This window comes from Apodemus sylvaticus, chromosome 15 (assembly GCF_947179515.1).
Source record: "Apodemus sylvaticus chromosome 15, mApoSyl1.1, whole genome shotgun sequence".
In the NCBI taxonomy this organism is placed as follows: domain Eukaryota; kingdom Metazoa; phylum Chordata; class Mammalia; order Rodentia; family Muridae; genus Apodemus; species Apodemus sylvaticus.
This window is the reverse complement of record NC_067486.1, coordinates 40362428-40389679: the sequence shown is the minus strand read 5'-3', so window position 1 is coordinate 40389679 and position 27252 is coordinate 40362428. Positions and strand designations below refer to the sequence as shown.

Here is a 27252-nt window from a genome sequence, read left to right as displayed (position 1 = left end):
AACAGCTATTGTCATCAAATGGTGCTTCTACTGCCAGGAATGGGTTGTATATAAATGAGTTGTTGGCCAAGAGACCCCATGGGAACCCCAGACAACTCAGGCTATCATCAAGGATATTTGTGGCTCGCCACAAACTGATAGCAGGGCCCTTTTCCTGAAGACAGCACCTACACAATTCATTTAACAGGGAAAATTTGGGTTGATACCCACCTAGACCCATGGACCTATGGACTAGTGTTTATGATTCTTGAAGGTACCAGCATGCTACTAGAAGACAAATGTTAATACCAGGAGAGATATAAAGTTTCCAATTTACAGTGATGGCCTGCCTGGAAGACACACTACTGCAATAGTGGCCCCAAGCTTGTGGAAGTATCCAACTAACCAACATTGGAGTGGAGTGAAGGTCTACATAAGGCTCCTACATAAGATGGAATCCATTCCCAACACTGCTCTGGTAGTCAAGAACCTAAGACCGGAAAGATCACAGACCTAAGGGAAAACCAAATACTTTTCTGCTAAAGAAACATGGCCATAAAATGACTCCTACCAATGTTCTGCTATTCCCCTACATCAGGTTTTCCTCAGCTATGATCAAAGAAGCTTTCTATGGCAGATGGTGAAGAAAAATACAGAGTGTGAGACCTCTGCATTTCTTTGAGAGTCTGTGAAACACTCACTCCTAAATGTGATGTCTCAAGTACACTTCTCCCTTCAAGTCTCAGGGGACTCTGTAGAAGAGGATGTGGAAAATCGTAGGTGCAAAGATAGAATGGAAGTAAGGCCCTCTAAACACAGCAGGACCAGTAACCATACAAATACACAAAGACTGTGGCAGCATGCACAGGGTCTGCAAAGATCTGCTGAAGACATAGTCCCAGGAGGAATGGACATAAGCCCTTAACCAGGAAGCTATGGCCAATTGATAAGCCCTCACAAATGAAAAATAAAATCAGGTTTCCTCAAGAAAATTTCACTTAGCATACAGTCTTAAGGTCATTCCCCATGACCAGTGGTAGTAGATGGCCAACTCAAAATTAACTCGGTGGCATCTTTAGAGTTTCTTTTTGTTATAAAATCTCTCTCTCTCTCTCTCTCTCTCTCTCTCTCTCTCTCTCTCTCTCTCTCTCTCTCAATCTATCATCTATCCATCTATCTATCATCTCTCTTATCTTACAGATCCTTTGAGTATATATGTATTCAGGTTTGTGTTTTTAAAGGAAATCCTGTATGTACAAATGTGTGTGTCTGTGTGTCTGCTTTTGTATCCTGTGCTTTTTCTTCTTACTCTGTTTTTTCTCTGTTTCTTTTGACCTATTAGGATATTAGGATATGTTTTTTGTTATTGTTGTGTTTTATCTTATTGTTGTTTTTTAGATGTATATTTTCTGAGAGAGAGAGAGGGGGGAGGGAAAGAGAGAGAATAAAATGTTGGGAGGGAAGATGTTGGTAATCTCAGAGTAGTAGAAGAAGAAGTCAAAATCAGAACATATTGCATAAAAATCTATTTACAATAAAAGGAAAAAGTCATAGTGGAACATAATCTTTAATAAGCTTATTTGAATATTCATATTGGTGTGTATGTGTGTGTGCATGCACACATGTGTGAATATATCAAGAATTAGTGTGAGAGATAGGATATACAGAAGGAACTGGAGAAGGAAGGAAAGGGCAGAAATCACATTATTCAGTGTTCATGTATGAAATTCCCAAAACAAATGAAATTATAATGAAACATTTAAAGTAAAAAAGTTGGGGGCTGGTGAGGTCGCTTAGTAGATAAAGTCCTTGCCATGCAAGTGTGAGAACCTGAATTTAGATTCTCAGCACCCACATAAAAACAAGGCATGGTGGAATGTACCTATGATCATTGCGTTGAGAGTGGTGTATGTTCACAGGCAGATCCTGGAGCTTGATAGCCAGCCAGTCTAGCTGAAGCCATGGGCTCCAATTTCAGTGAGATATCAACCGTCAATAAATAAGGCTCAGAAGTGATTGAGGAAGACATCTTGACAACTTTTGGCATCTACATACAAACATGCATGCTCTCTCTCTCTCTCTCTCTCTCTCTCTCTCTCTCTCTCTCTCTACACACACACACACACACACACACACACACAACACATTGGAAAAAGGTCAGAAGAGAATTTTCAATGCTGATTAGTTGAGTATGCCTGTGTATACACACATGATAGTAGTAGTGTCTGTGTACTCTTGAGCACTGCTTAATGCAGAAATCTATAAAGGAGCATCATCTCCACTCAGGGACATTTATAATATAAATGTCTTTAGAATAAGAATGAGGATATTATACAACTTTAAAACGTTTCCTTTAAAACATCAAAGTTATTTTATTTTTATATATGTGTATGTGCCTGCATGGGTACACATGTGTTTGGGTACACATTCACAGGCCAGAGGAAGGCACAGGATCTCATGAAGTTGGAGTTACAGGTCGTTGTGAGTCACCCGCTATGGGTGCTGGAAACTGAACTTGGGTCCTCTGGAAAAGCAGTAAGCACTCTTAACTGTTCAAACATCCTTCCATCTCTAGGTCATCATTACCTCATAGTTCTTCAGTTACTACCTCCAAGTTTTTGCTAGGCCTGACTTCCTGCTCTAATTTCCCTCAGTGATATGGAACTATGAACTGAAATACCATGATCCTCTCAAAAAAAAAAAAACAGAAAATTAAATGTGTTACATATACACAATAGAATTGTATTCAGTTGTAAAGAAGCATTAAATTGTGAACTATAAAGTTAAATGCACAGAAATGGAGCATAGTATACTGAGTGAGGTAACCCAGTTTCAGAAAGACAAATACCACATGATGATCCTTGCTCTGAAGTTTTAGATTTTAGCATATAATCTGAAGTAATCACAGAAACCAGAAACATAGAAAAGGATCATTTATGAAAAATGGGAATAGCACCCTAGAAAAGGGGTTACAAGATACAAATGTTGTGAAGGAGGAAATGAGAAAATTGTGAGGGAGACTTTTAACTTGGGAGAGAGAAAGGATGGTAATGGACAGGGAGGAAGGAGAGATAATACTAAGAATGTTTTGATAAGTCTCAGGAAAGCATTTTACAAGTTTACTTTAATATTCAGATTTACAATACATACGTACATGAAAGGACACACTTTCACATACAGTATTTCCATGGTTTTATAAAGATGTGATATGGAGTGATAATATCCCCCAACAGACTCATAAAATATGTAATGATAATCACAATGTTGGGCATGGGAAACTTTTTTAGAGCTCTTGGTTAGAGAATTAAAATTGACTCCCAAAATGATTGTGATAGTCCTGTTTTTTTCTTTCTGTCCTTGAAGATACAATGCAGTTGGTACAGAAACCACACACTTTGGCCACAACTTGAAATAGTTGACTGTGACTGACTCATGTAATTCTTCTCCCAGAGCTTGGACTCTTTGCATCAACTACTACCCATTGTATGAAGGTTTACTGACAAATGTTAAGAGCAGCACAAATCCATATATATAAGCATGAATGTTTACAAGGCTGTTTAACAACATGACCATTTAGGGGAACAACTGTTTCTTGGGTCCTATTGTCTTCACAGCCATACTTTTGTACAGTTGTAAAATTGTAGTACCAGACATAAAATTCCTTTTGATGTGAGTCTCAACTCCAATCAAAAAGTAGTTGGTTATTCTCACAATCATCATAACATTATTGCTTCAGTGGACACATATTGCTTGACTGTATCATATAGATTTAATATTGTTAAGTTTTCCTTCCTCTGTAGCCTGTATAGTATGATACTATGGAAGTTAGTCAGAAGGAAAATGTATCTTGTTCATCTTGAGCCTGATTTTTTAAATGTTCTACAACCCAAATGTGTGGTGTCTTCAGCAATAGTTTCTTACCATCTAGTCATTATTGGCTACTAAGAATAATGGAAATACCCTGTGTTTTTAAGTTCCCTGGCCAATAACTCATAGACAATATCTTGTGTCTGGTACTGAGATTTTCAGATAATCACCAACACCTGCTGCAAGCAAGATTATGTAAAATTCCTGTGTCCAAATTTCTTTTAAAAATAAACCTTTAATATTAACTTGCAAATCACTGGTACTTTAAAAGTTTTACTCATATATCATTAGTTTTTTTTTATTTTTTTTAATTCGATATAATTTATTTACATTTCAAATGATTTCCCTTTTCTAGCCCCCCCACTCCCCGAAAGTCCCGTAAGCCCCCTTCTCTTCCCCTGTCCTCCCTCCCACCCCTTCCCACTTCCCCGTTCTGGTTTTGCCGAATACTGTTTTCTAGGTTAATATCCACTTATTAGTGAGTGCGTACCATGATTCACCTTTTGAGTCTGGGTTACCTCACTTAGTATGATGTTCTCTAGCTCCATCCATTTGCCTAAGAATTTCATGAATTCATTGTTTCTAATGGCTGAATAGTACTCCATTGTGTAGATATACCACATTTTTTGCATCCACTCTTCTGTTGAGGGATACCTGGGTTCTTTCCGGCATCTGGCAATTATAAATAGGGCTGCTCATTAGAAACAATGAATTAACCTAGAAAACTGGAATACCCAAAATATAATCCACACATCAAATGAGGTACAAGAAGAAAGGAGGAGTGGCCCCTGGTTCTGGAAAGACTCGGTGAAACAGTATTCGGCAAAACCAGAACGGGGAAGTGGGAAGGGGTGGGTGGGAGGACAGGGGAAGAGAAGGGGGCTTACGGGACTTTCAGGGAGTGGGGGGACTAGAAAAGGGAAATCATTTGAAATGTAATAAAATTATATCGAATAAAAATAAATAAAATAAAATTTACAATTCTATGAATGCCATATGTCTGAGCTACCCTAGTTGCCAGAAATAAGAAGTTTCTATTGTTAAGTTGGGATTGTAGAACAATGGTTTCCTAAAAAACACATAGGTATATAGCAAGAGGGTCTCCTCCCAAAAAATACAACTAAGAAAATAAAATCCAATGGCTGTCTTCCCTGGCTGATAAAAATAAATAAATAAATAAATAAATAAATAAATAAATAAATAAATAAATAAATAAATAAATAGGGCTGCTATGAGCATAGTAGAACATGTATCCTTATTACATGGTGGGGAGTCTTCTGGGTATATGCCCAGGAGTGGTATAGCAGGATCTTCTGGAAGTGAGGTGCCCAGTTTTCGGAGGAACCGCCAGACTGATTTCCAGAGTGGTTGTACCAATTTGCAACCCCACCAGCAGTGGAGGAGCGTTCCTCTTTCTCCACACCCTCTCCAACACCTGCTATCTCCTGAATTTTTAATCTTAGCCATTCTGACTGGTGTAAGATGAAATCTTAGGGTTGTTTTGATTTGCATTTCCCTAATAACTAATGAAGTTGAGCATTTTTTAAGATGCTTCTCTGCCATCCGAAGTTCTTCAGGTGAGAATTCTTTGTTTAACTCTGTACCCCATTTTTTTAATAGGGTTGTTTGGTTTTCTGGAGTCTAACTTCTTGAGTTCTTTATATATATTGGATATTAGCCCTCTATCTGATGTAGGATTGGTGAAGATCTTTTCCCAATTTGTTGGTTAACAATTTGTCCTCTTGATGGTGTCCTTTGCTTACAGAAACGTTGTAATTTTATGAGGTCCCATTTGTCAATTCTTGCTCTTAGCGCATACACTATTGGTGTTCTGTTCAGAAACTTTCTCCCTGTACCGATGTCCTCAAGGGTCTTCCCCAGTTTCTTTTCTATTAGCTTCAGAGTGTCTGGCTTTACGTGGAGGTCCTTGATCCATTTGGATTTGAGCTTAGTACAAGGAGACAAGGATGGATCAATTCGCATTCTTCTGCATGCTGACCTCCAGTTGAACCAGCACCATTTCTTGAAAAGGCTATCTTTTTTCCATTGGATGTTTTCAGCCTCTTTGTCGAGGATCAAGTGGCCATAGGTGTGTGGGTTCATTTCTGGATCTTCAATCCTGTTCCATTGATCCTCCTGCCTGCCACTGTACCAATACCATGCAGTTTTTAACACTATTGCTCTGTAGTATTGCTTGAGGTCAGGGATACTGATTAGCCCAGATTTTCTTTTGTTGCTGAGAATAGTTTTAGCTATCCTGGGTTTTTTGTTGTTCCAGATGAATTTGATAATTGCTCTTTCTAAGCAATTTAGTGAAGAATTGAGTTGGGATTTTGATGGGTATTGCATTGAATCTGTATAGTGCTTTAGGCAAAATGGCCATTTTAACTATATTGATTCTACCGATCCATGAGCATGGGAGGTTTTCCCATTTTTTGAGGTCTTCTTCCATTTCCTTCTTCAGAGTCTTGAAGTTCTTGTCATACAGATCTTTCACATGTTTGGTAAGAGTCACCCCAAGATACTTTATACTGTTTGTGGCTATTGTGAAGGGGGTCATTTCCCTAATTTCTTTCTCAGCCTGCTTATCCTTTGAGTATAGGAAGGCCACTGATTTGCTTGAGTTGATTTTATAACCTGCCACTTTGCTGAAGTTGTTTATCAGCTGCAGGAGCTCTCTAGTGGAGTTCTTTGGGTCACTTAGGTAGACGATCATGTCGTCTGCAAATAATGATAGTTTGACTTCTTCCTTTCCAATTTGTATCCCTTTGACCTCCTTATGTTGTCAAATTGCCCGAGCTAGTACCTCAAGTACAATATTGAAAAGATAAGGAGAAAGGGGGCAGCCTTGTCTGGTCCCTGATTTCAGTGGGATTGCTTCAAGTTTCTCTCCATTTAGTTTGATGCTGGCTACCGGTTTGCTGTATATTGCTTTTACTATGTTTAGGTATGGGCCTTGAATTCCTGTTCTCTCCAAGAATTTAAGCATGAAAGGATGCTGAAATTTGTCAAATGCTTTTTCAGCATCCAATGAAATGACCATGTGGTTTTGTTCTTTGAGTTTGTTTATGTAGTGGATTGTATTGATGGATTTCTGTATATTGAACCAACCCTGCATTCCCGGGATAAAGCCTACTTGATCATGGTGGATGATCGTTTTGATGTGTTCTTGGATTCGGTTGGCAAGAATTTTATTGAGTATTTTTGCATCGTAGTTCATAAGGGAAATTGGTCTGAAGTTCTCTTTCTTTGCTGGATCTTTTTGTGGCTTTGGTATCAGCGTAATTGTGGCTTCGTAGAAGGAATTGGGTAGTGTTCCTTCTGTTTCTATTTTGTGGAATAGTTTGAAGAGTATTGGTGTTAACTCTTCTTTGAAGGTCTGGTAGAATTCTGCACTGAAGCCATCTGGTCCTGTGCTTTTTTTGGTTGGAAGATTTCTATGACTCCTTCTATTTCTTTAGGCATTATGGGACTGTTTAGATGGTCTAGTTGGTCCTGATTTAATTTTGGTATTTGGTATCTGTCAAGGAAATTGTCCATTTCCTCCAGATTCTCCAGTTGTGTTGAGTACAGGCTCTTGTAGTAGGATCTGATGATTTTTTGGATTTCCTCAGTTTCCGTTGTTATATCTCCCTTTTCATTTCTAAGTTTGTTAATTTGGATACTTTCTCTGTGCCCTTTGGTCAGTCATGCTAAGGGTTTATCTATCTTGTTGATTTTCTCAAAGAACCAGCTCCTGGTTTTGTTGATTTTTTGTATGGTTCTCTTTGTTTCTACTTGATTGATTTTGGCCCTGAGTTTGATGATTTCCTGCCTTCTATTCCTCCTGGGCAAAATAGCTTCTTTTTGTTCTAGGGCTTTCATGTGTGTCATTAAGCTAGTAATGTATGCTCTCTCCATTTTCTTTTTGGAGGCACTCAGGGCTATGAGTTTTCCTCTTAGCACTGCTTTCATTGTGTCCCATAGATTTGGGTATGTTGTGTTTTCATTTTCATTGTGTTCTAAAAAGTCTTTAATTTCTTTCTTTATTTCTTCCTTGACCAAGGTATCATTGAGTAGAGTATTGTTCAGTTTCCACGTGTATGTGGGTTTTCTGTTGTTTCTGTTGCTATTGAAGACCACTTTTACTCCATAGTGATCAGATAGGAGGCATGGGATTAGTTCTATCTTCTTATATTTGTTGAGGTCTGTCTTGTGACCAATTATATGGTCGATTTTGGAGAAGGTACCATGAGGTGCTGAGAAAAAGGTTTATTCTTTTGTTTTAGGATAGAATGTTCTCTATATATCTCTTAAATCTAATTGGTCCAAAGCTTCAATTAGTTTCATTGTGTCCCTGTTTAGTTTCTGTTTTCCTGATCAGTCCATTGAGGAAAGTGCAGTGTTGAAGTCACCCACAATTATTGTGTTAGGTGCAATGTGTGCTTTGAGTTTTAATAAAGTTTCTTTTACGAAAGAGGGTGCCCTTGCATTTGGGGCATAGATGTTCAGGATTGACAGTTCTTCTTTTTGTATTTTTCCTTTGACCAGCAAGAAGTGTCCCTCAGGGTCTCTTTTGATGACTTTGGGTTGAAAGTCAATTTTATCTGATATTAAAATGGCTATTCCAGCTTGTTTCTTGAGACCATTTGCTTGTAAAATTGTCTTCCAGCCTTTTACTCTAAGGTAGTGTTTGTCTTTGACCCTGAGGTGTGTTTCCTGTAAGCAGCAAAATGTAGGGTCCTGTTTATGTATCCAGTCAGTTAGTCTATGTCTTTTTATTGGGGCATTGAGTCTATTGATTTTAAGAGATATTAAGGAATAGTGATTGTTACTTCCTATCATTTTTGACGTTATTTTTTAAACTTGAATGCTTAACTTCTTTGGGGTTTGATGAAAGGTTACTATCTTGCTTTTACCAGGGTGAAGTTTCCCTCCTTGTTTTGGTGTTGTCCTCCTATTATCCTTTTTAGGGCCGGGTTTGTGGATAGATATTGGGTAAACTTTGTTTTGTCATGAAATATCTTAGTTTCTCCATCTATGGTGATTGAGAGTTTTGCTGGATATAGTAGTTTTTGTTGGCATTTGTGTTCTCTTAGAGTCTGCATGAGATCTGCCCAGGACCTTCTAGCCTTCATAGTCTCAGGTGAAAAGTCTGCTGTGATTCTGATAGGTCTTCCTTTATATGTTACTTGGCCTTTTTCTCTTACTGCCTTTAGTATTCTTTCTTTGTTTAGAACATTTGGTGTTTTGATTATTATGTGACGGGAAGTATTTCTGTTCTGGTCCAGTCTGTTTGGAGTACTGTAGGATTCTTGTATATTCATAGGCATCTCTCTCTTTAGGTTAGGGACGTTTTCTTCCATAATTTTATTGAAGATATTTGCTGGCCCTTTAAGTTGTAAATCTTCACTCTCATCTATGCCTATAATTCTTAGGTTTGGTCTTCTCATTGTGTCCTGGGTTTCCTGGATATTTTGGGTTACAAGCTTTTTGCATTTTGCATTTTCTTTAACTGTTGAGTCCATGGTTTATATGGAATCTTCAGCATCTGAGATTCTTTCTTCTATCTCTTGTATTCTGTTGTTGGTATTTGCATCTATGTCCCCTGATTTCTTCCCAAGGCTTTCTATCTCCAAAGTTGTCTCCCTTTGAGTTTTCTTAGTTGTTTCTACTTCTGATTTTAGATCCTGGATGGTTTTGCTTAGCTCCTTCAGTTGCTTGTTTGTGTTTTCCTGTAATTCTTTAAGAGATTTTTGTGTTTCCTCTTTCATGACCTCAGCCTGTTGACCAAAGTTCTCCTGTATTTCTTTAAGAGATTTTTGTGTTTCCTCTTTCATGACCTCAGCCTGTTGACCAAAGTTCTCCTGTATTTCTTTAAGTGTTTTTTGCATTTCCTCCTTGTTGGCTTTTGTATTCTCCTGGATTTCTTTCAATGATTTTTGTGTTTCCCTTGCAAGGGCTTCTAACTTTTGATCCATTTTCTCCTGAATTTCTTTAAGTATGTCCTTCATGTGTTCCTGTACCAGCATCATGACCAGTGATTTTAAATCCAAATCTTGTTTTACTGGTGTGATGGGGTATCCAGGACATGTTGGTAGAGGAGAATTGGGTTCAGATGTTGCCATATTGCCTTGATTTCTGTTAGTGACGTTCCTGCGTTTGCCTTTTGCCATCTAGTTCTCACTGGTGTTAGTTTGTCTTGTCAGTGCTGGACTCACCAGTGCAAGCTGCCCCTTCCCAGTTTGCCTCTGGTGTACAGCTTACCTCCTGCACTGCTTGTAGACAGGGTGCTGCTGCCCAGGGTGTTCAGATCCCAAAGCAGGCACCCGAAGGCTCCCACCAGGGCCCGCTGGATTCACTGGAGCACACTGACTTCTCCCACCTGGCCGCATGGAAGCCCAGCTAGCCTCTTGCAGGACTTGGAGATGTGGTGCTGCCGCCCAGGCTGATCTAGATCCGAAGCGGAGAGAGTAGAGCTGAGGGCTTCCGCCTGAGGCCTTGCCCCAGATTGTGTCTGTGGACCAGATGGAGCCCGTGTGCACCCCCAGGGAGTGCTGAGGGTGTATGCTGCTGTGACCTCCCCTGTGTTCCGATCACTCTGCTGGGCAGCCGATCCGCCATCCGGGCTGGTGCACACAAGGTTAGCCTGGCCGCCCAGTCCCTGAGTCCAGGCAAAAGCCTGGGAGGCCAAGGTCCGAGCAAAGTTCCCCTAGGGCTATGACTGTTAATTGGGTCCTCCAGGTGACTAGGATGGTGGGCGTGCGCACCCACGCTCCCTGAAAGCGCCGGGAGAGTCTGCTGTGCTAACAACCTCCTGAGCGGGTTGACTCACAGATGGCCCACCAAGCCACCCAGTTCTTGGGGTCAGTCCTGTGCCTTTTGGGGTCTAGACCCCCGCTTTGTTAGTCTCAGGCTATGCCTGTTACAGGTCTGCCCGCCAGAGCTCTCTGTAGTCCTGCAGGCAAAATGGCGGCGCGTGCGCAGGCCTGGGCAAAAAACCTCCTGGCTGGGTTGGCACCCCGATGACCCCCCGACCAGCCCAGGGCCTAGGTGCAGGCCAATGCCCGTCGGGCTCAGACCACCGCGGTGTTGGCCTCGGATTATGATTATGTTTGCGTACCTCAGTCTGTCCGATCCCTGGAGTCCGACCAAGATGGATGCACCTCTCCTGACTGGTGGGAGGCCGAGTTCTGAAGTGGCTTCTGTGCAGGAAAGGAGCCGCACAACTGCAGCTGCTTGCCGCCTGGCTGGTCAGCGAAGGTCAGTGGTCGTGGGTGCAGGGCCTAACTGGACCCTGTGTCGCCTTGGTTCCACTGCTGCTGGCCGCCCAGCAGATGGTGTCTTATTCATATCATTAGTTTTAAGTAACTTGCTTCATTCTCTTTTATTGTCCATTTCCTGCCTCTATTATATTTAAATATTTAACACAGTATTTATTCCACTATTTTATGTCATATATATCTATTATCTCACTTAGTTTAATTTTTTTTTTTTACTTCAGTTGTAACATTGTGGGTTTCCATACCATCTTCCATACATTTTTTTCCTTTCTTTAGGTTAACTCTTTCTTTAGGTTATGCTTTTCATTCAGGTTAACCCTTCTTTTACCCCTAGCTTTTCTACCCTACACCATGATTGAAATAGTCTGTGCCTAATATTTCATGTTTATTTTCATTTTACCCAAAATTTACCGTATCTTCTCTCTGGATATGTGCTCTCCCAGTTTCATTTCTATTTTGGCAGCTTTCAAAAACATTCTTGTGAAGTAAGTCTTAAGTCAAATCAGTTTTTGGTTGGTTACTCCCACAAGCTTTGTGCTATTATTGACCTAGTATATCTTTTAATCAGGCCACCATTGTAGATAGAGATATTGTGGCTGGTGATATGTTTATATTTCTCTTTTGAGAGCATGTAGAGTAATGTAGTTGCTGTCTTCTGCAACTGTCTGATTGGACTTAAAACCTACAACACTAGATAAAGCTGTGACTGCCATGATTATTGAAATCAAGAACTGGTCTTATTGCTATTAGTCTGCTAGAAGGACGTAGCACTAAATTACCTCCTACGTACTTCATGTGATACCCATAGATCAGTGTATCTCCTCATCCTCATCAGAGAAGTTTCCTTTTTCTTTAAGCCAGATGGTGATAAACACAGAGATCCACAACTTTTCAAGGAGTAGAGGATGAGAGCCTGCCAGATGCTCAATCTTAAATGTGAGATGTCTTTACCCTATTTTCTCCTACTAAGGCTCAACAATCACTGAGGAATAAGAAGTTGAAAGATGTGAAAACATCTACAGGGTGCTGTAGATGACTACAAGGAAGCTGTATTCTGGACACAAAAGGGTGGATGTAATATGAATAGATAGAAGCTGTGACTACATGCATAACTACTGCAGAAGGTCAAGCTAGAAAGAATCTCACCATGTAGAGAGGAGATGGACAAGGTCCTGAAGAAGTGGGAATACTCAACAAACTTCTGGTGAACAAAGAAACCACAGAGATGGGCCTGGAGCTGGATGACAAAGCCAACATTGGCTTTCCAGAGCAGTTGGTAGTCATAGGCAGCAGTGATCTTGGAGATGAATGATGGAGGAGATAGCAGTCCTTTGGTGGGGTAGGAGCCTCTTCACATGTACAATTCCCCATCCTGGAAGGAACTAGCTGAGGAGCTATTGTGAATTGATTGCTGCTAGGAGGCAAAGAGCTAGTTTCTTTAACGATGTGGCCCCAGATATATTGATCATGCTCCAAAGCATTGGAGCAGCACAAACTGGGCTTGATTGGTGTGTGTGTGTGTGTGTGTGTGTGTGTGTGTGTGTGTGTAAGAGAGAGAGAGAGAGAGAGAGGGAGAGAGAGAGGGAGGGAGAGAGAGAAGAGAGACAGAGACAGACAGAGAGACAGATACACAGAGACAGACAGAGACAGAGATAGAGACAGAGAGATAGAGAGATGCAGAGAGAGACAGAAAATGACAGAGAACAGGGACAGAGAACAGAGTATAGAGTTGATGGATACAAATGAAAATGGTTAATCAGGGAAAAGCTGTGGACAGAATTCCAGCAGATAAGGAATTCTGGATATCCACTAATATTATTTCAAGCAATGTTTCAAGCATAGAACCATTTCTCTAAAGTCACATAAACTGATTTGCCTTCCATGATGGAAAGATCAACACAATCAGTGTAACTCACATTTACATTGGGAAAGGTGACAGAGAGAGGACTCAGTGTTCTTTGATGATGATAGATAATATACTGGGTACTTAACAGCACTCAAAAACAATTTTGGCTTCTGTCTGAAACTTCAGGCTACTAAGAGCATGAGGAAGTCTCATCACTATGAAGGAAGGGCACATTTTTCTCATTCATGTTGTGTGATGACTGGATGCTGGAGAAAGAGACTGGGGTGGTGACTAAAGAATGAGTCACCCCATCTTCAAGGTACTATTTTTTCTTTTATTGTAGTTACCTTTCATAAGTGTTTACATGGAACACAAAATATTTCACATTAGTTGTCAGTAAATAATATAACTTTTTTGAATTTTCATAAAACATTCCTTTTTGTGTGTAGTGCTGGGTATTAAATTCAGAGTGCTAGGCAAATACTCTACCGTAACTGAGCTACATTCCCAGGCCATATATATATATATATATATATATATATACTTACACACACACACATATATATATATAATCTTGGTCTTTCCAAGTTCTTTGCTCTTCAACCAAACTGTTAATTCTAGCCCATAAAACTGATATATTTGAACATCTGATCAAATGTCTTTCCTAAGAAATTGAATGATTAATTTCAGTGCTGAGAATTCTGATGCATAGGAGAACTTCCCCAAAAGATGGTTGCAATGATGTATTCATCTACCACTACAAATTTGAATAAAACACAGACCCATTTGTGTGCAGACTGATTCCTCACATTCACAGCCAGCTTCTCAGGACAAACTCCACTTGAAACCATACATGGAAGACATGAAAGAGGATGTAATGTAACAGAAGAAGAGATGTGCATAGTTTTATCAACACTTCATGTGCCTTCCTCCTGTCTACATTGATCATTTAAGCCAGCCTTGGTGCATTTAATTTAATGGGGCACTAATCTGCATGTACAATTTATTATAGTCTGGAGGAAAAATACCCACTTACTGATGAGTATTTCCACTAGCAAACTAACTTAATGGACCATGAAAAAGTGTCCATAGGTCATTCAGAGTCAAGCATCATCTAGCTGCTAGTGTGCCCATGTACACCATTGGCAGAGACTGTACTAAGGTTGGACCACAACTATGTACAGATGCAAAACTACTATTTTCTTTTAAAGTTATTTCTCCAAAGTATTTGCTGTGTTAATGGAAAATTTACTAAGATTAAAAATTGGTACCAAGTTTTTATATATTTACATAATCTTAAATACACACACATATACACACATATATCCATTTGTATATGTATTTGTGTATGCGTATGCATATGCGTATGCGTATGCATATGCATATGCATATGCATATGTATATGTATCTTGGTGCCAAGAATGTGGTAGGGTTAGTGCTGTGACTGTGCCTGAATATGTGGTTTAGAATCATTTTTAAATTCATCTTCAGATGAAGCTTTGGAATTTTTAGTAGCATACTAAAAATGACCAAAACTTAGAAAGGCATTGGGTTTTTTATTTGTTTTGTTTTAAATTGTATGAAAGCTCACATATCTGGAAAGGTAATAGAATTCTCAAAGTAAAAATGACACAGATAATATTTCAGATGGAAATATAGACTCTAACAGAAACCAGGTTGTGTTTGTGTTCCATTTGAAAATAATTTGCTTACAATTTGCTGATTCCCTGAGACATTGTCAAAGACTAAGTATAAAGATGATATTTATCTTGTGGAATAAATTTTGTAGCAATAAATATTTCACATAACTGCTATTTTTAGACTTATTTACACTGACAATTGGAAGCAAAGAAGAAACAAATTAAGAAGAATGTATAGTGTATCTTGGGAAAAAACACGTGAAAAGTGACTACCAAAATGAGTTAAGTTAGGATTTCTGGCAGAACTAAGAAAAAGCAAAGAACCTTATAGTTGGCAGTAGGAAAGACACCTGGAGGGATTTCAGAGACTACTTAAGTGATAGCCAGTCAGTATATAGCTAGAGTTATAAAAACACAAATTTGGTTTGTGGACATTTCAGGGCAGAGTTTATTGAGGAGAACCCATGAAACACCTTTTTATGAAGGCTTATTTCAGCTGGTGACTCACACAGAGGCAATTGCACCACTTAAGTAGGACCTGACATGGTTCATGCTGGTACATCTCCTCAGCAGGTAAGGCTGGATTTGCAGTCATAGAGAATGTAAAATGAATGCTATCATGAGATTTCCAACAAGGGAAGTCAGGGAGGCAAGATAGATTTTAAGAAAGTTGGATTATTAGCAAATGACAGTGTGATTCATTAACCTTTTGAGTAAAGCCACAGCTTCAAATGGAGTCTCACCAAGTTAAAGATGCAACTACCATGAAACATCTCTGGAGGTACAATGAAAGCAGCATATAAAACCTGCTCATGAAGGAGAGATTGTGTATGCTCCCAGCTATCAGATTTACAAAGCAGGCCTTCCTAACAACCTGGAAGCATTTCTCACCACAGTATAGCCTGTCCTCTTGACACGAAGGCCTTAGATTTAAGTTTTAACCTGGCAGGCTTAGGTGTTCTTTAGTTCTGATGTCTTTCTATTACCTACTTCTGCCTATCATAGCAGTGATGTTTATCCTATGACACTGTGTTCTTCCTTTAGTAAGGATTACCTATTGTGGTAGTTTGAATGAGAATGGTCCCTATAGGCTTATCTATTTGAATGCTTTCTAGTTCCCAGTTGGTGGAACTGTTTGGGACGGTTTGGGCAATGTGGCCTTATTGGGATATGTTAGTGGAAGTGGGCTTTGAGGTTTAAAGTCCACCTTCAGTTGCCTCGCTCTGCTTTTTCTACCTTACAATGGTTGTATCTATGTGTAAGTTTTCACGTACTGCTGAATAGCCACGCCTTTCTGCCTGCTGCAGTGATCCCCACCATAATTATCGTGGACTAACTCTTTGAAACTATAAGCATGCCCCCAATAAATGTTTCTTTACTAGTTGACTTGGTCATAGTTTCCTTTCACAGAAATATTAAAAAAAACACTAAGACACCTGTGATAATATATCTTGGAAACATATAACTTGGTATTTTGGGTTTTTTTTTTATTTGTTTGTCTGTTTTTGCTTTTTGTTTTTACTGGACTTATAACAGTTAAGACATGGGGAAATCTTATAGGTAAACTAAATGCATTTAGATTCTGAATGTGGCCCTTAATCCTATGTTTTAAAGACTAAATTTGTAGTCTATAATGCTATAGAAGGTCAGAGAAAACTGTCACAGATTTGGGGCCCAGTGAGAAGCATTATGCCTCTCATGACACATCCGTTAAGGGGATAATGAGGCTATCGTCTTTTCTTTCTCTCTCTTATACCCTGTCATTACATAAAAGGTTTTCTAGGTGTTATGGTTTGAATGAAAGTTTTCCCCATAAGGTCGTGTGTTTGATTGCTTGGTTCCCAGCTAGTGGCACTGTTGTTTAAGTTGTAGAAACTTCTGGACATGAGCCCTGTTTGGAAGACATAGGACCATTGGGGTAGGGCTGAAGGGTAACAGAGAGTTCTGGTCTGTACTCTCTGTTTCCTAGTCAGTGCCATTGGACAATTCGCAGTGTCATGCCTTGTCTACCAAGAGCCATTTTCTCACTACTATGCTTCACTATAAAAGTCTATTTCTTCTAAACTATAAGTTGAAACTAACCTCTATTCCCACGTACTGTATGTTTTCGGTAAGTAACTAATGTATATCCTCTTCCACAATGGTCAGTGCCACCATTGACTAAAACAATGGCTTACTGACCATGCAGCAGCAGTGCCAGTTTGCTAAAGATTTGTTTGAATATTTGATGCATCCGTGTGCATGGGATCATGTGGGAGAAAAGGCACATACATGCAGGAATGAAAGTGTCAGGGGCAGCCTCATGCGTTGCTCCTCATTTTCCACCGTGTTTGAGATAGGGTCTCTTAGTTCATCACTGTGCATATACTAAACTAGCCGACTTGTGGTATTCTGGGTATTTTCTTCCTTCTGCTTCTAGGTTACTGTAAAATCACAGAGATTATAGACATGAGGTGCCAGGAATAGCTTCTGTAGGTCCTAGGTTACTCAAATGAAAATCCGCACACTTTACAGGCAGATCTGCTCCACCCTGGCACATAAACACTGGTATATGAAGCAACATAGCCTTAAACTCTCAAAGTCTAGTGGAACAGTTTCACCTCGTCCTAAAGGGAGCCCTCTCGTCCTCAGGAGAATTTCTTTCCACTCCATCTGTCTTTGGAATAAGAAGTGAGTGACACAGCTATTGGTTCTTGTACTTCAAATGTATATAAGTCACCTTTGCTGAGACTTGGAGACTCTGAAAGGAAAGGGTATGGAAAAAGATTGCTGCCTGTTTTGTTATCTTTTGAATTTACAGGTGTTTTTCTCTGTTTTATAATACTTTAAAATTTTATTATTATGATTATTGAAAATACTTTTTTATTTTTTTGAAATTAAAGCATAATTACCTTGCTTTATTCCTTCTTTTTTCCCTTCCTACCCTTTTCTTACATCCCACTTGATCTCTTTCAAATTCCTGAAGGCCTAATACTTTATAAGGTCACCACCATCTCTCTCAATATATAGGTAAGGTATAAATAATTGTTATATTTTAGATCTTTAGATGAAAGTAAAATATTATATATATTTAGCAATTAGGGTAAATTAATAAAAAACAGTTAATAAACAGTAGTGACAGTATCCTGTTATCCTTCTTTCTTAAAATTTGAATAAATATATTGTTATAAGAATTATGATTTGATGAAGTGTCTATTATCTTATTGAGTGAATCATAATGACTTTATTTTATGAGGTAGAACTTATGAAAGAAAACCTTTACAAACAGTTTTAAATAATCAAATCATGACTCTTACATGCGAAATAGTCTATACTGTTTTGATAAATGACTCATTGTGTTTATTTAATAATACATCCTGATTAAATGTTTTCATCTTGATTAAAGATTAGCTTTATATTTTTACTGTACCTGACAATATTTTTTGATATATGTATAAAGTCAAGATGCACACACATATAAATGTATGTGTGCCAGGAAATGTTTGATAGTTCTTTTCAAAACTTATGGCTTAACAAGAACCCACCCATTAAATAAGGTGATCATTGTCACATGTTCAGTGCTTAGAATTATGTACGGGGGGGGGGGGGGACACAACTCCAAGTGAAACATACTGGCACTGGAGCTACTGCTGCTGATCATTTATATTAGCTTAATCAGGTTCCTGTGGAGGAAAGCACTTTCAATGTAAGCACAATTTTAGATTAAATCTTCTTTATTCATTGCCCCAAGATCATAGTAGAATTTAATTTTTTTATAAATATGAAATTTACCTCATGGCCTTTGATGTATATTTATGAACAATGTCATATGACCAAAGTTAGGGAACTTCACATGCCAACATCTCTTCTTTGGTTTTTATTAGTGGTGGCAGAGTATTTGAGATATACACTTTTCACAAGTCCAGTGATATGTATTATCAAAATTAGTATCCATGCTGCCCTCATATCTGAAAATAAACAATAATAGGTATGGAAAAGACACCCAGCCTATGCTATATATCTGAAAACAGCATGAGTTGTAAAGCAAAGTTTTAAATTAGGGCTTTTTCTTGTACTCAGAATTTCTGGCTAAAACCATAGCTAATAAAGGAGAAGATTAATGTGACTGACAATTCTGATGACTTTAGGGTGAAGACAAATCTGTGCATCTAACATCCAAAGCCTTTCTTTTTCATTATCGTATTTAGCCTATCCCAGACCACTTGCTCTGCTCCTTTAACCATTGTGCCCTAACCACATTATTCCTGTTCTTTGACCATTTTGTGCCTTCCCCTCATTTTCTAAACTCACTGCCAGTTGCTTTTCAAGTTTCTCCTTTCTTCTGGTTTAATGTTTCCCTCATCTCCTCTTTGTAACTTTCATTAAAGTTGTCTGCAGTAAAATGGGTTATAGCATCTCCAGGCCCAATGCAGGTTCTTAGTGCTCCCACCATTATCACACATTCTTCCACTCACCATGCTCAGGTTGTTTTCTGACACACTTTGCATTCTGTGACATGAGAGAGTTGTTCCCCGGCAAGTCACCGAAATCTTCATATTCTCTGCACTCAATGCCTCCATTAATTTCATTTCCTACTAGAGCCTTTAGTTTTGTGTTTGCACCAATCTTGGAAGGCTTTTTGTTTGCTTGCTTGCTTATTTTGTTTTCTGAGGGTTTGCCTTTTCTTTAAAACCACAGATTTCAAATTTTGACTCCAAATGTGCTTACAGATTTTTTTAAGATTTAATTTGATTTTTGTTTACTTATTCACATTATAGTCTGCTCATTGTCCTACATCCAGTAACTTCCTCCCACAATTCTTTTTCTTTCCCCTCTCCCGTTCTCACACACAGCTATCCTCCCTCACCTTAGAACTTCAATTTGTGCAAGGCCAGCCTCTTCCTCTCGCACTGAGGACAGACCAGGCAACCCACCTAGTAGAACATATCCCAAATATAGGCAATAGTTTTTATGATAGCCCCCCTTGCAGAATCTTTGCCCAATATTTTTTCTAGAATGTCTTATTTCTTTTGCTTAATTTGGGGTCCAGGGTTGGAATACTGAACAATTTAAAAAGAACATCACTGAGGAATGAGATTGACAGTTGACAATGCCATTGGTGTGGTGCCACATGCATTTCATGGAGTCTTGTATTTGTTGTTTTGTTTGCCTTCGAGAAACAGTTTCTTTGTCTTTGTCTCTTTCCTTTTTCTCTTTCCTTTTTTATATTCCAAAGCATGTATATGTGGTTTGACTTGGAAATCACTGATTAAATCCTCTCATTCTTCTTCTAGGTAGGGGAGGTTTGAGAAGCAGGTTGGTCTTCTTTGGTGGATAAAAGCCACTGATTAGCATTCACTAGATCCATGTATTAGAGAGTGATGCATATGCGTCTATCGAATAAAATAAGTGCAATCTACCCACAATACAACCTTTAACAATGTTAAAGGTTCTTTAACAAAACCTTTTCAGCAGTCTCTTTTCCTCCACATTTTTTCCTTATATTCTTTACAGAGTAGGCGAACCATAACTCTGCTTCAAACTTTTCTATTTACACCAAGTCATTGCTTACTTCAGAGTTTAATAAAGGCATAGAACTAACTATATTCCTCTTGGATGTTGAGAAAATGCTCTTTTATGGAACTTTTTGCACTTATTATTTTTCCTTCTATTGGAAAATATATTTTTATCACATAATATATTTCAATTACAGTTTCCCATCCCTCTATACCTTCCAATTTCTCCCCCTTCTCCTCCCATTTTTATTTATTTATTTATTTATCTATTTTAATTTATTGATATATTTATTTACATTTCAAATGATTTCCCCTTTTCTGGACCCCCACTCCCCGAAAGTCCCATCAGTCCCCTTCCTTCCCCCTGTTTTCCCACCCAACCCTTCCCCCTTCCCTGTTCTGATTTTGTTCTATACTGCTTCACTGAGTCTTCCCAGAACAAGTGACTCTCATAGAAAAGAAAAGGCTTCTAAGAGATAATAGTAAAACACAACAAAATAAAATATGATAAAACAAAAATTATTACATTGAGCTTGTACTGGATGAACCAGCAGAGGGGAAAAGGCTAAGAGAAGGTACCAGAAGCAGAGACCCACTGATTGCACACTCAGGAATCCTATAAGCTGGAAGTCATAATATTTATACAAAACAGTGCAGACCTATGCAGGCCCTGTGCATGCTACTTGAGTCTCTGTGAGTTCATATGAGCTTTGTTCTTGCTGATTTAGAGGGCACTGTTTCTTGATCGCTAAGGTGAGAAATCTGATGGAGGAATCCCATTTAGTGCTGGGTATTCTAGGCAATTCTTTTTCTTTTGATGTCCATTGATCTGACTAGATCAGTGATTTATAATCATTGTGATTTATCTCTGTTTCTCTGTTACTCTTTGATTCCTATTATATAGCTGAATCTTAGTTATCATGTATAGTGAATGCTACTGAACCTGTGTAATCATCACCCTATCAGGACAACTGCCTTTTAATATATGAACTAAGAAATATGCTTATCTTGGTTTCAGCAAAGGAACATTTTTAGAGCATATATTCTGAATGCATTCTTACATATTGGCTTTATTGCTATACTCATTCTTTTTTTCCATCTAACAAGAAGCCACAACTTTAGTAGTGATAAACAATAAAAATTTTAAGCCAAGCTCTAGTTCTCCCTTTTCAAACACCAAAAAGTGGGGAAAGAAAAGAGGGTGTGTCCTTGCTGTCAAATAGTTACATTGCTAATTCCGTAATAGCATTTACAATAGTGTTACTGTTGTTTTACAGGGCTCTGACAGTTTTGATACATTTGCTTGTGACATGACCGGTTCCTTGACCTTAACTTCCACACCCCGTTCATCCACCTTTTCTTTTTCACTCTCCTCTCCAATGGGGGTTGGAGTCTGTGTGTTTTCTTTTTTTTTTCCTATATTCTTTGTTTACATTTCAAATGCTTTCCCAGTCCCCACCCCACCCACCCCATATGTCCCATAAGTCCTCTTCTCTCCATCCATTCTCCTATCTTTCCCCCTCCCTTTCTATGTCCTGGTACTCCCCTACAATGCTAGATCAAGGCTTTCCAGGATTAGGGCCCTCTTCTTCCTTCTTCATGGGAATCATTTCTTGAATGTTTGAAACAGCTTCACCTTGAACTTTGAGTTTCTTAGCAGCTGCTAACTGTCCTGCTGAGACAAATCTTTAATCTTGGCCTTCCCCAAACACTATGTAGGTATCTGAAGCAGGCCTCTTGTAAACATCCAGTTTTATGATGACAAAGAGGATATTTTTAGATTTCCACGGAGTGACTCTTGTAACCCCTTTAACCTGTTGAAGACTCAAGTTTGGTCATAGCCTTCGTCATCTTCTTCTCACTCTGTATCCGCTTGGCTTTATTACCAGGTTCTGCGGCCCAGTGGCGGCCGCAGCTGGACTTGTGTGTCTGTCTGTGTGGAATCTTGTTCCTCAAGCTGTCACACTGATTCATCACTGACTGTCAGACTCTGTTCCCAAGGCTGGCTCAGCCTGACGCTGTGGCAACTCCTGCTCTGTAGCAGGGACTGTTTCTGTGGCTTCAGCAGGCATTTTGTGTGGATAACACAGAACCAAGATGATACACTCATTCTTAATCATGTATATTTTATATAAATCATCTTTCTGGGCCACTGATATGGTAAATTTGTTTGGGAAACTTTCAATAGTAGTTGTGTCCCTTACGCTAACGTTTTTCTTGAAAGTTTTGTTGTGCCTTGCAAATATTTATTTAAAAATGTATCTGTAAAAAAAATCATTCTGCATCTTGTGAATCTCATTAGAAGCTGATTCCTAAGGGATAAAATGCAAATTCCTTTACAAGGTACTCAATGTAGTTTATTCTCCAGTACATTCCAATAGCTTTTCTCATGTTCAGACATCATAAATAGGACAAAATTTCCAGTGCAAATATGTTTCTCAATTAATCTATTATAAGCTTAGAAGGTCTCCCAGTCACTCACAATGTTACTGCCTACTCATTACTGCATGGAATCAATTGAAAAATTTAGTTATTCTTAATTTCCAGCGTAATCCATGCCAGGCAGTGGTGGCACATGCCTTTAATCCCAGCACCTGGGAGGCAGAGGCAGGTGGATTTCTGAGTTCAAGGCCAGCCTGGTCTACAGAGTGAGTTTCAGGACAGTCAGGGCTACATAGAGAAACCCTGTCTCAAAAAACAAAAACAAAAACAAAAACAAACAAACAAACAAAAATGTCCAGAGTAATCCTTGTGTTATCAAGTTTCCCAGGCTATGAAGAAAGTATAATATATTGTTTCATCACTAGAAGCACCTTCAGTATTCACATAAATGTTTCACAGTGACTACTTATGTTCATTACATGTAATTTCAGGAGACCTTCAATGACGGCATGGAAAAGAAGAACGGAAGCCTATGGACAGAGTTCGTTCTCACAGGTCTCACATGCCAACCACAGTGGAAAACCCTCCTCTTCCTAGTGTTCTTGGTTATATACCTCATGACTATTGTGGGCAACCTTGGTCTGATCACTCTCATCTGGAATGACCCTCGACTTCACATCCCCATGTACTTATTCCTCAGTAACTTAGCCATTGTGGATACTTGGTTATCATCCACAGTGACACCAAAGATGTTATTTAATCTTTTGGACAAGGGCAAGGTGATTTCTGTTGCTGAATGTATGACACAGTTTTTTTCCTTTGCAATAAGTGTGACCACGGAATGTTTTCTCTTGGCAGCAATGGCTTACGATCGCTATGCAGCTATATGCAATCCTTTGCTTTACCCAGTGATTATGACCAATAGATTATGCATTCGCCTATTAGCCTTATCATTTATAGGTGGCTTTCTTCATGCTGTGATTCATGAAAGCTTTTTATCCAGATTAACCTTCTGTAACTCCAACATACTATATCATTTTTACTGCGATGTTATACCACTGTTAAAAATTTCCTGTACTGATCCTTCTTTAAATTATCTGATCATTTTCATTTTTTCTGGTTCAATACAAGTGTTCACCATTATGACTGTTCTTATTTCTTACACATTTGTTCTTTTTACAATTTTAAAGAAGAAGTCTGACAAGGGCATAAGGAAAGCCTTCTCCACCTGTGGAGCCCATCTCCTTTCTGTGTCTTTATACTATGGGCCTCTTCTGTTCATGTATGTTCATCCTGCGTCTTCAGAAGTAGAAGATCAAGACATGATCCTCTCTCTGTTTTACACAGTTATAATCCCCGTATTAAATCCAATTATCTACAGCCTCAGAAATAAGCAAGTCATAGATTCCCTGAAAAAAATGTTGAAAATAGCAGTTTAGATTTGATTAATATCTGTTAATTTTATTAAAATCCATAATAGTATAAAAGTAAATGTGAATATTTTTCATTTGACAAGAATTTCACTTAAACCTATACTTATCTTCTTAATAAATTAATGGATATCTGTATTAATTGTTCATATGCATACAAGTAAACTTTTAATAATATGATCTTATAAAATGATAAAATAAAAAGCAAGGAAACAATTTGTAATTTTAAGTTATTATGCTATGCATGTATCAAATATTACAATCATTTTATTTCAAAAGCACTTGAGTGTGATACTTTAGTGATAAAATTATATTAGGTAGCCTGGAAATCATGTTACATTTACTCTATGTTGTTGGCAGGTTTCTGTGGGAATACATAGAAGAAAACATCAGGAAACCTGAGAGCCATAAAATGTCTTTCATGATGTATTTGATGTGAAATTGTGAATATTATTGCTCATGAAATTAGCTCATATGTATTATGCATAAATAGACAAATATTTGAACATAGGAGAATTAATGAAATGACTGTCAAAGCCATGTAGAGCCAATCAGTATGAAGATGGTCTTAGCTCATTGCATTTTTGTGTTAAGACAAGAGCTGATATATTTCTCTGAGAGCACTCAACAGGTTGACTCATTAAGTATATTGAAGAACTAAATAAGATTCACTTAGAAAAAATAAATAAAAGAGACATCAGAAGGAAATATTTTCATTCTTCCCTTAATAACTGTATAAAACCAAACCCTGAGCTCACAAAGCACATTTGTTGATATGCCTTGTACAGACAGATACCTCTGAACAAAAGGTAGTTAAATTCAAATAGTGGTCAGATGATTTGATGCCATAGCATCTGTTGTTTGGCTGGGAATAAAAAGTCCTGGATAGTAGGGATATTTTATCCAGGTTTCTTACGTATAAGAAATGATCAACCTACAGATCTAAACTTACTATCCATCTGCGCTAAACGATATTACACACATTTTCATATTAAAGCTGATATTCTTGTCCTAAAGGTCACTTTATTTAGAAATAAAGAGGGGTAAGCATGAGGAAAGAAATGAGTGATTAAACTTTTACAGACACAGTGAGAGATGTCAGTAGACAGGAATTGACTGGACTTTGTGCAAAAAGCTAGAAACTTTGGAGCATTCAGTTCAAGATGAAATGTTTTCCTTAGACCCCTCCTCTCACAGTTCAGGAATCTATACAGAAGGGAAAGCAGACACTTGTAAGAGCTAGAGGCTGTGGATGATTCCAGGAAGATAGTGTCTTTAATATAAGAGATCTGGTTCACCACTCTGGAAATCAGTTTGGTGATTTCTCAGAAAATTAGACATAGTATTACCTGAGGATCCAGATATACCACTCTTGGACATATACCCAGAAGATGCTACAACAAATAATAAGGACACATGCTCCACTATGTTCATATAAGCCTTATTTATAATAGCCAGAATCTGGAAAGAACCCAGATGTCCATCAATAGAGGAATGGATACCGAAACTGTAATATATATATATTACATATATATATATTGTATATATATATACATATATATGTATATATATACAATGGAGTACTATTCAGCTATTAAAGACAATGAATTCATGAAATTCTTAGGCAAATGAATGGAACTAGAAAGTGTCATCCTGAGTGAAGTAACCCAATCACAAAAGAACGCACATGGTACGCACTCACTGATAAGTGGATGTTAACCTAAAAGCTCGAAATAAACAAGTTACAATTCATAGAACACAGGAAGCTCAAGAAGGAGAACTGAAGTGAGAGTGCTTTGGTTCCTCTGAGAAATGGAACAAAATACTCACAGGAGCAATAAAGGTGACAAAGTGTGGAGCAGAGACTGAAGTAAAGGCCACCCAGAGACTGCCCTCCCTGGCGATTCATACTATAAATACTCACCAAACCCCTGACACTATTATGGATGACAAGAAGTACATACCAAAAGGAGCATTCCATGGTTGCTTCCGAATGGGCCCTGCCAGAGCCTTAGATATAGAGGTATATGATAGCAGCCAACCATTGGTCTGGGCATAGGGTCCCCATGGGGGAGTTGGAGGGTGGTCTTGAGGAGCTGAAGGGGTCTATAGCCCCATGGGAAGAACAGCAATGTAGGCCACCCAGATACCTCAGGACTCCCAGGGAGTAAACCATCAACCAAGGGATACACATGGTCCCAGCCAAAAATGTGGCAGATGAATGGCTTGTTGGGCATCAGTGGGAGGAGTGGTCCTTGGCCAGGTGAAGGCTCAATAGATGCCACAACAAAGAAAAATCGAGGGATGGGGGAGGTGGGAGTGGGTTTGGTGGAGGGGCATATACTTGGAGGCAGGGGGTAGGAAGAGGGGTTGGGGGTTTTCAGGGAGGGGAGAAACCAGGAAAGGTTTTACCATTTGAAATGTAATAAAGATTATATTAAATATATATATATATATATATATATATATATATATATATATATATATATATATATAGAGAGAGAGAGAGAGAGAGAGAGAGAGAGAGAGAAGGTTCACATATGACATATGAACTCACAGAGACTGTGGCAGTAAGCACAAGACCTGCACAGGCTCAGACCAGATGGGCTCCCAGTACTGAGGGGGGCAGCTGCCTCTGGGTCACACTCATAATCAAGAAGTTATGTGCAACTGATAACCATTGGCAAAGTACTCTTCTCCCATAGAGTCTCATTGTCCATCTCAATCACGTTCCAGGATAGGCCCCGTGCTCAAGAGTAGTTGTCCAACACAAAAGGAACTCAGTGATATTTTGGAGGACAGTTTTTGTTTCCTTTTTTATTTATTTAGACATTTTTGTGTCTTATTGTTCATTATCTGCAAGGTATTGGTTTGTAGATATAGCACCTTATCATTTGGTATAATTTTATTGCTATATTTTTTTTTTTACCAATGTTTGCCGTTGGTGTCTTACTGGATATATAAATCATAATCCAGGCCAAGCCTCATGCCCAGAAGTAGTTGGCCAACCCAAAAGGAACCACAATGGCATTTTTGTGGACCTTTTGCTTTCTTTATCCTTTATTATGGCATATTTGTGTCTTACTGGGTTTTGTTGTAGTTGTTTAGTTGTTTGGTTGGTTGGCCGGTTGGTTGGTTTGGTTTTGGCTGGTTCGTGTGTGTGTGTGTGTGTGTGTGTGTGTGTGTGTGTGTGTATGCATGTGTGTGTGTGTGTGTGTGTGTGTTTATGTGGAGGGTTGTGTCTCTTCATTTTTGTTTTGTTTTATTTTGTTTATTTTTTTTCTTGTTTTGTTTGAAAGCTGTTTCCTGTATAAAGGAAATACAGGGACAAAAAAATGGAGCAGAGACTGA

The 27252-nt window shown here is 38.6% G+C and overlaps 1 protein-coding gene and 1 pseudogene across 3 annotated transcripts in view; one reads left to right on the top strand and one right to left on the bottom strand.

Moving 5' to 3' along the window:
• LOC127665791 (olfactory receptor 183) overlaps positions 1-23987 on the top strand; it is a 56171-nt gene extending 32184 nt beyond the window's left edge. The window contains exons 1-2 of one of the 3 annotated variants that reach the window (XM_052158329.1): positions 13147-13273; positions 22963-23987. In XM_052158329.1, coding sequence (XP_052014289.1) covers positions 13253-13273; positions 22963-23910 — 969 coding nt within the window. In that variant the 5' untranslated portion in view covers positions 13147-13252 and the 3' untranslated portion in view covers positions 23911-23987. Of the gene's footprint in view, positions 1-11969; positions 12040-13146; positions 13274-22962 lie in introns of those variants that run through there. The other 2 variants (XR_007973504.1, XM_052158330.1) reach the window with 2 other exon arrangements.
• Positions 21313-22161, bottom strand: LOC127665792 (nascent polypeptide-associated complex subunit alpha-like; annotated as a pseudogene).
• Positions 23988-27252: the final 3265 nt, after the last annotated feature.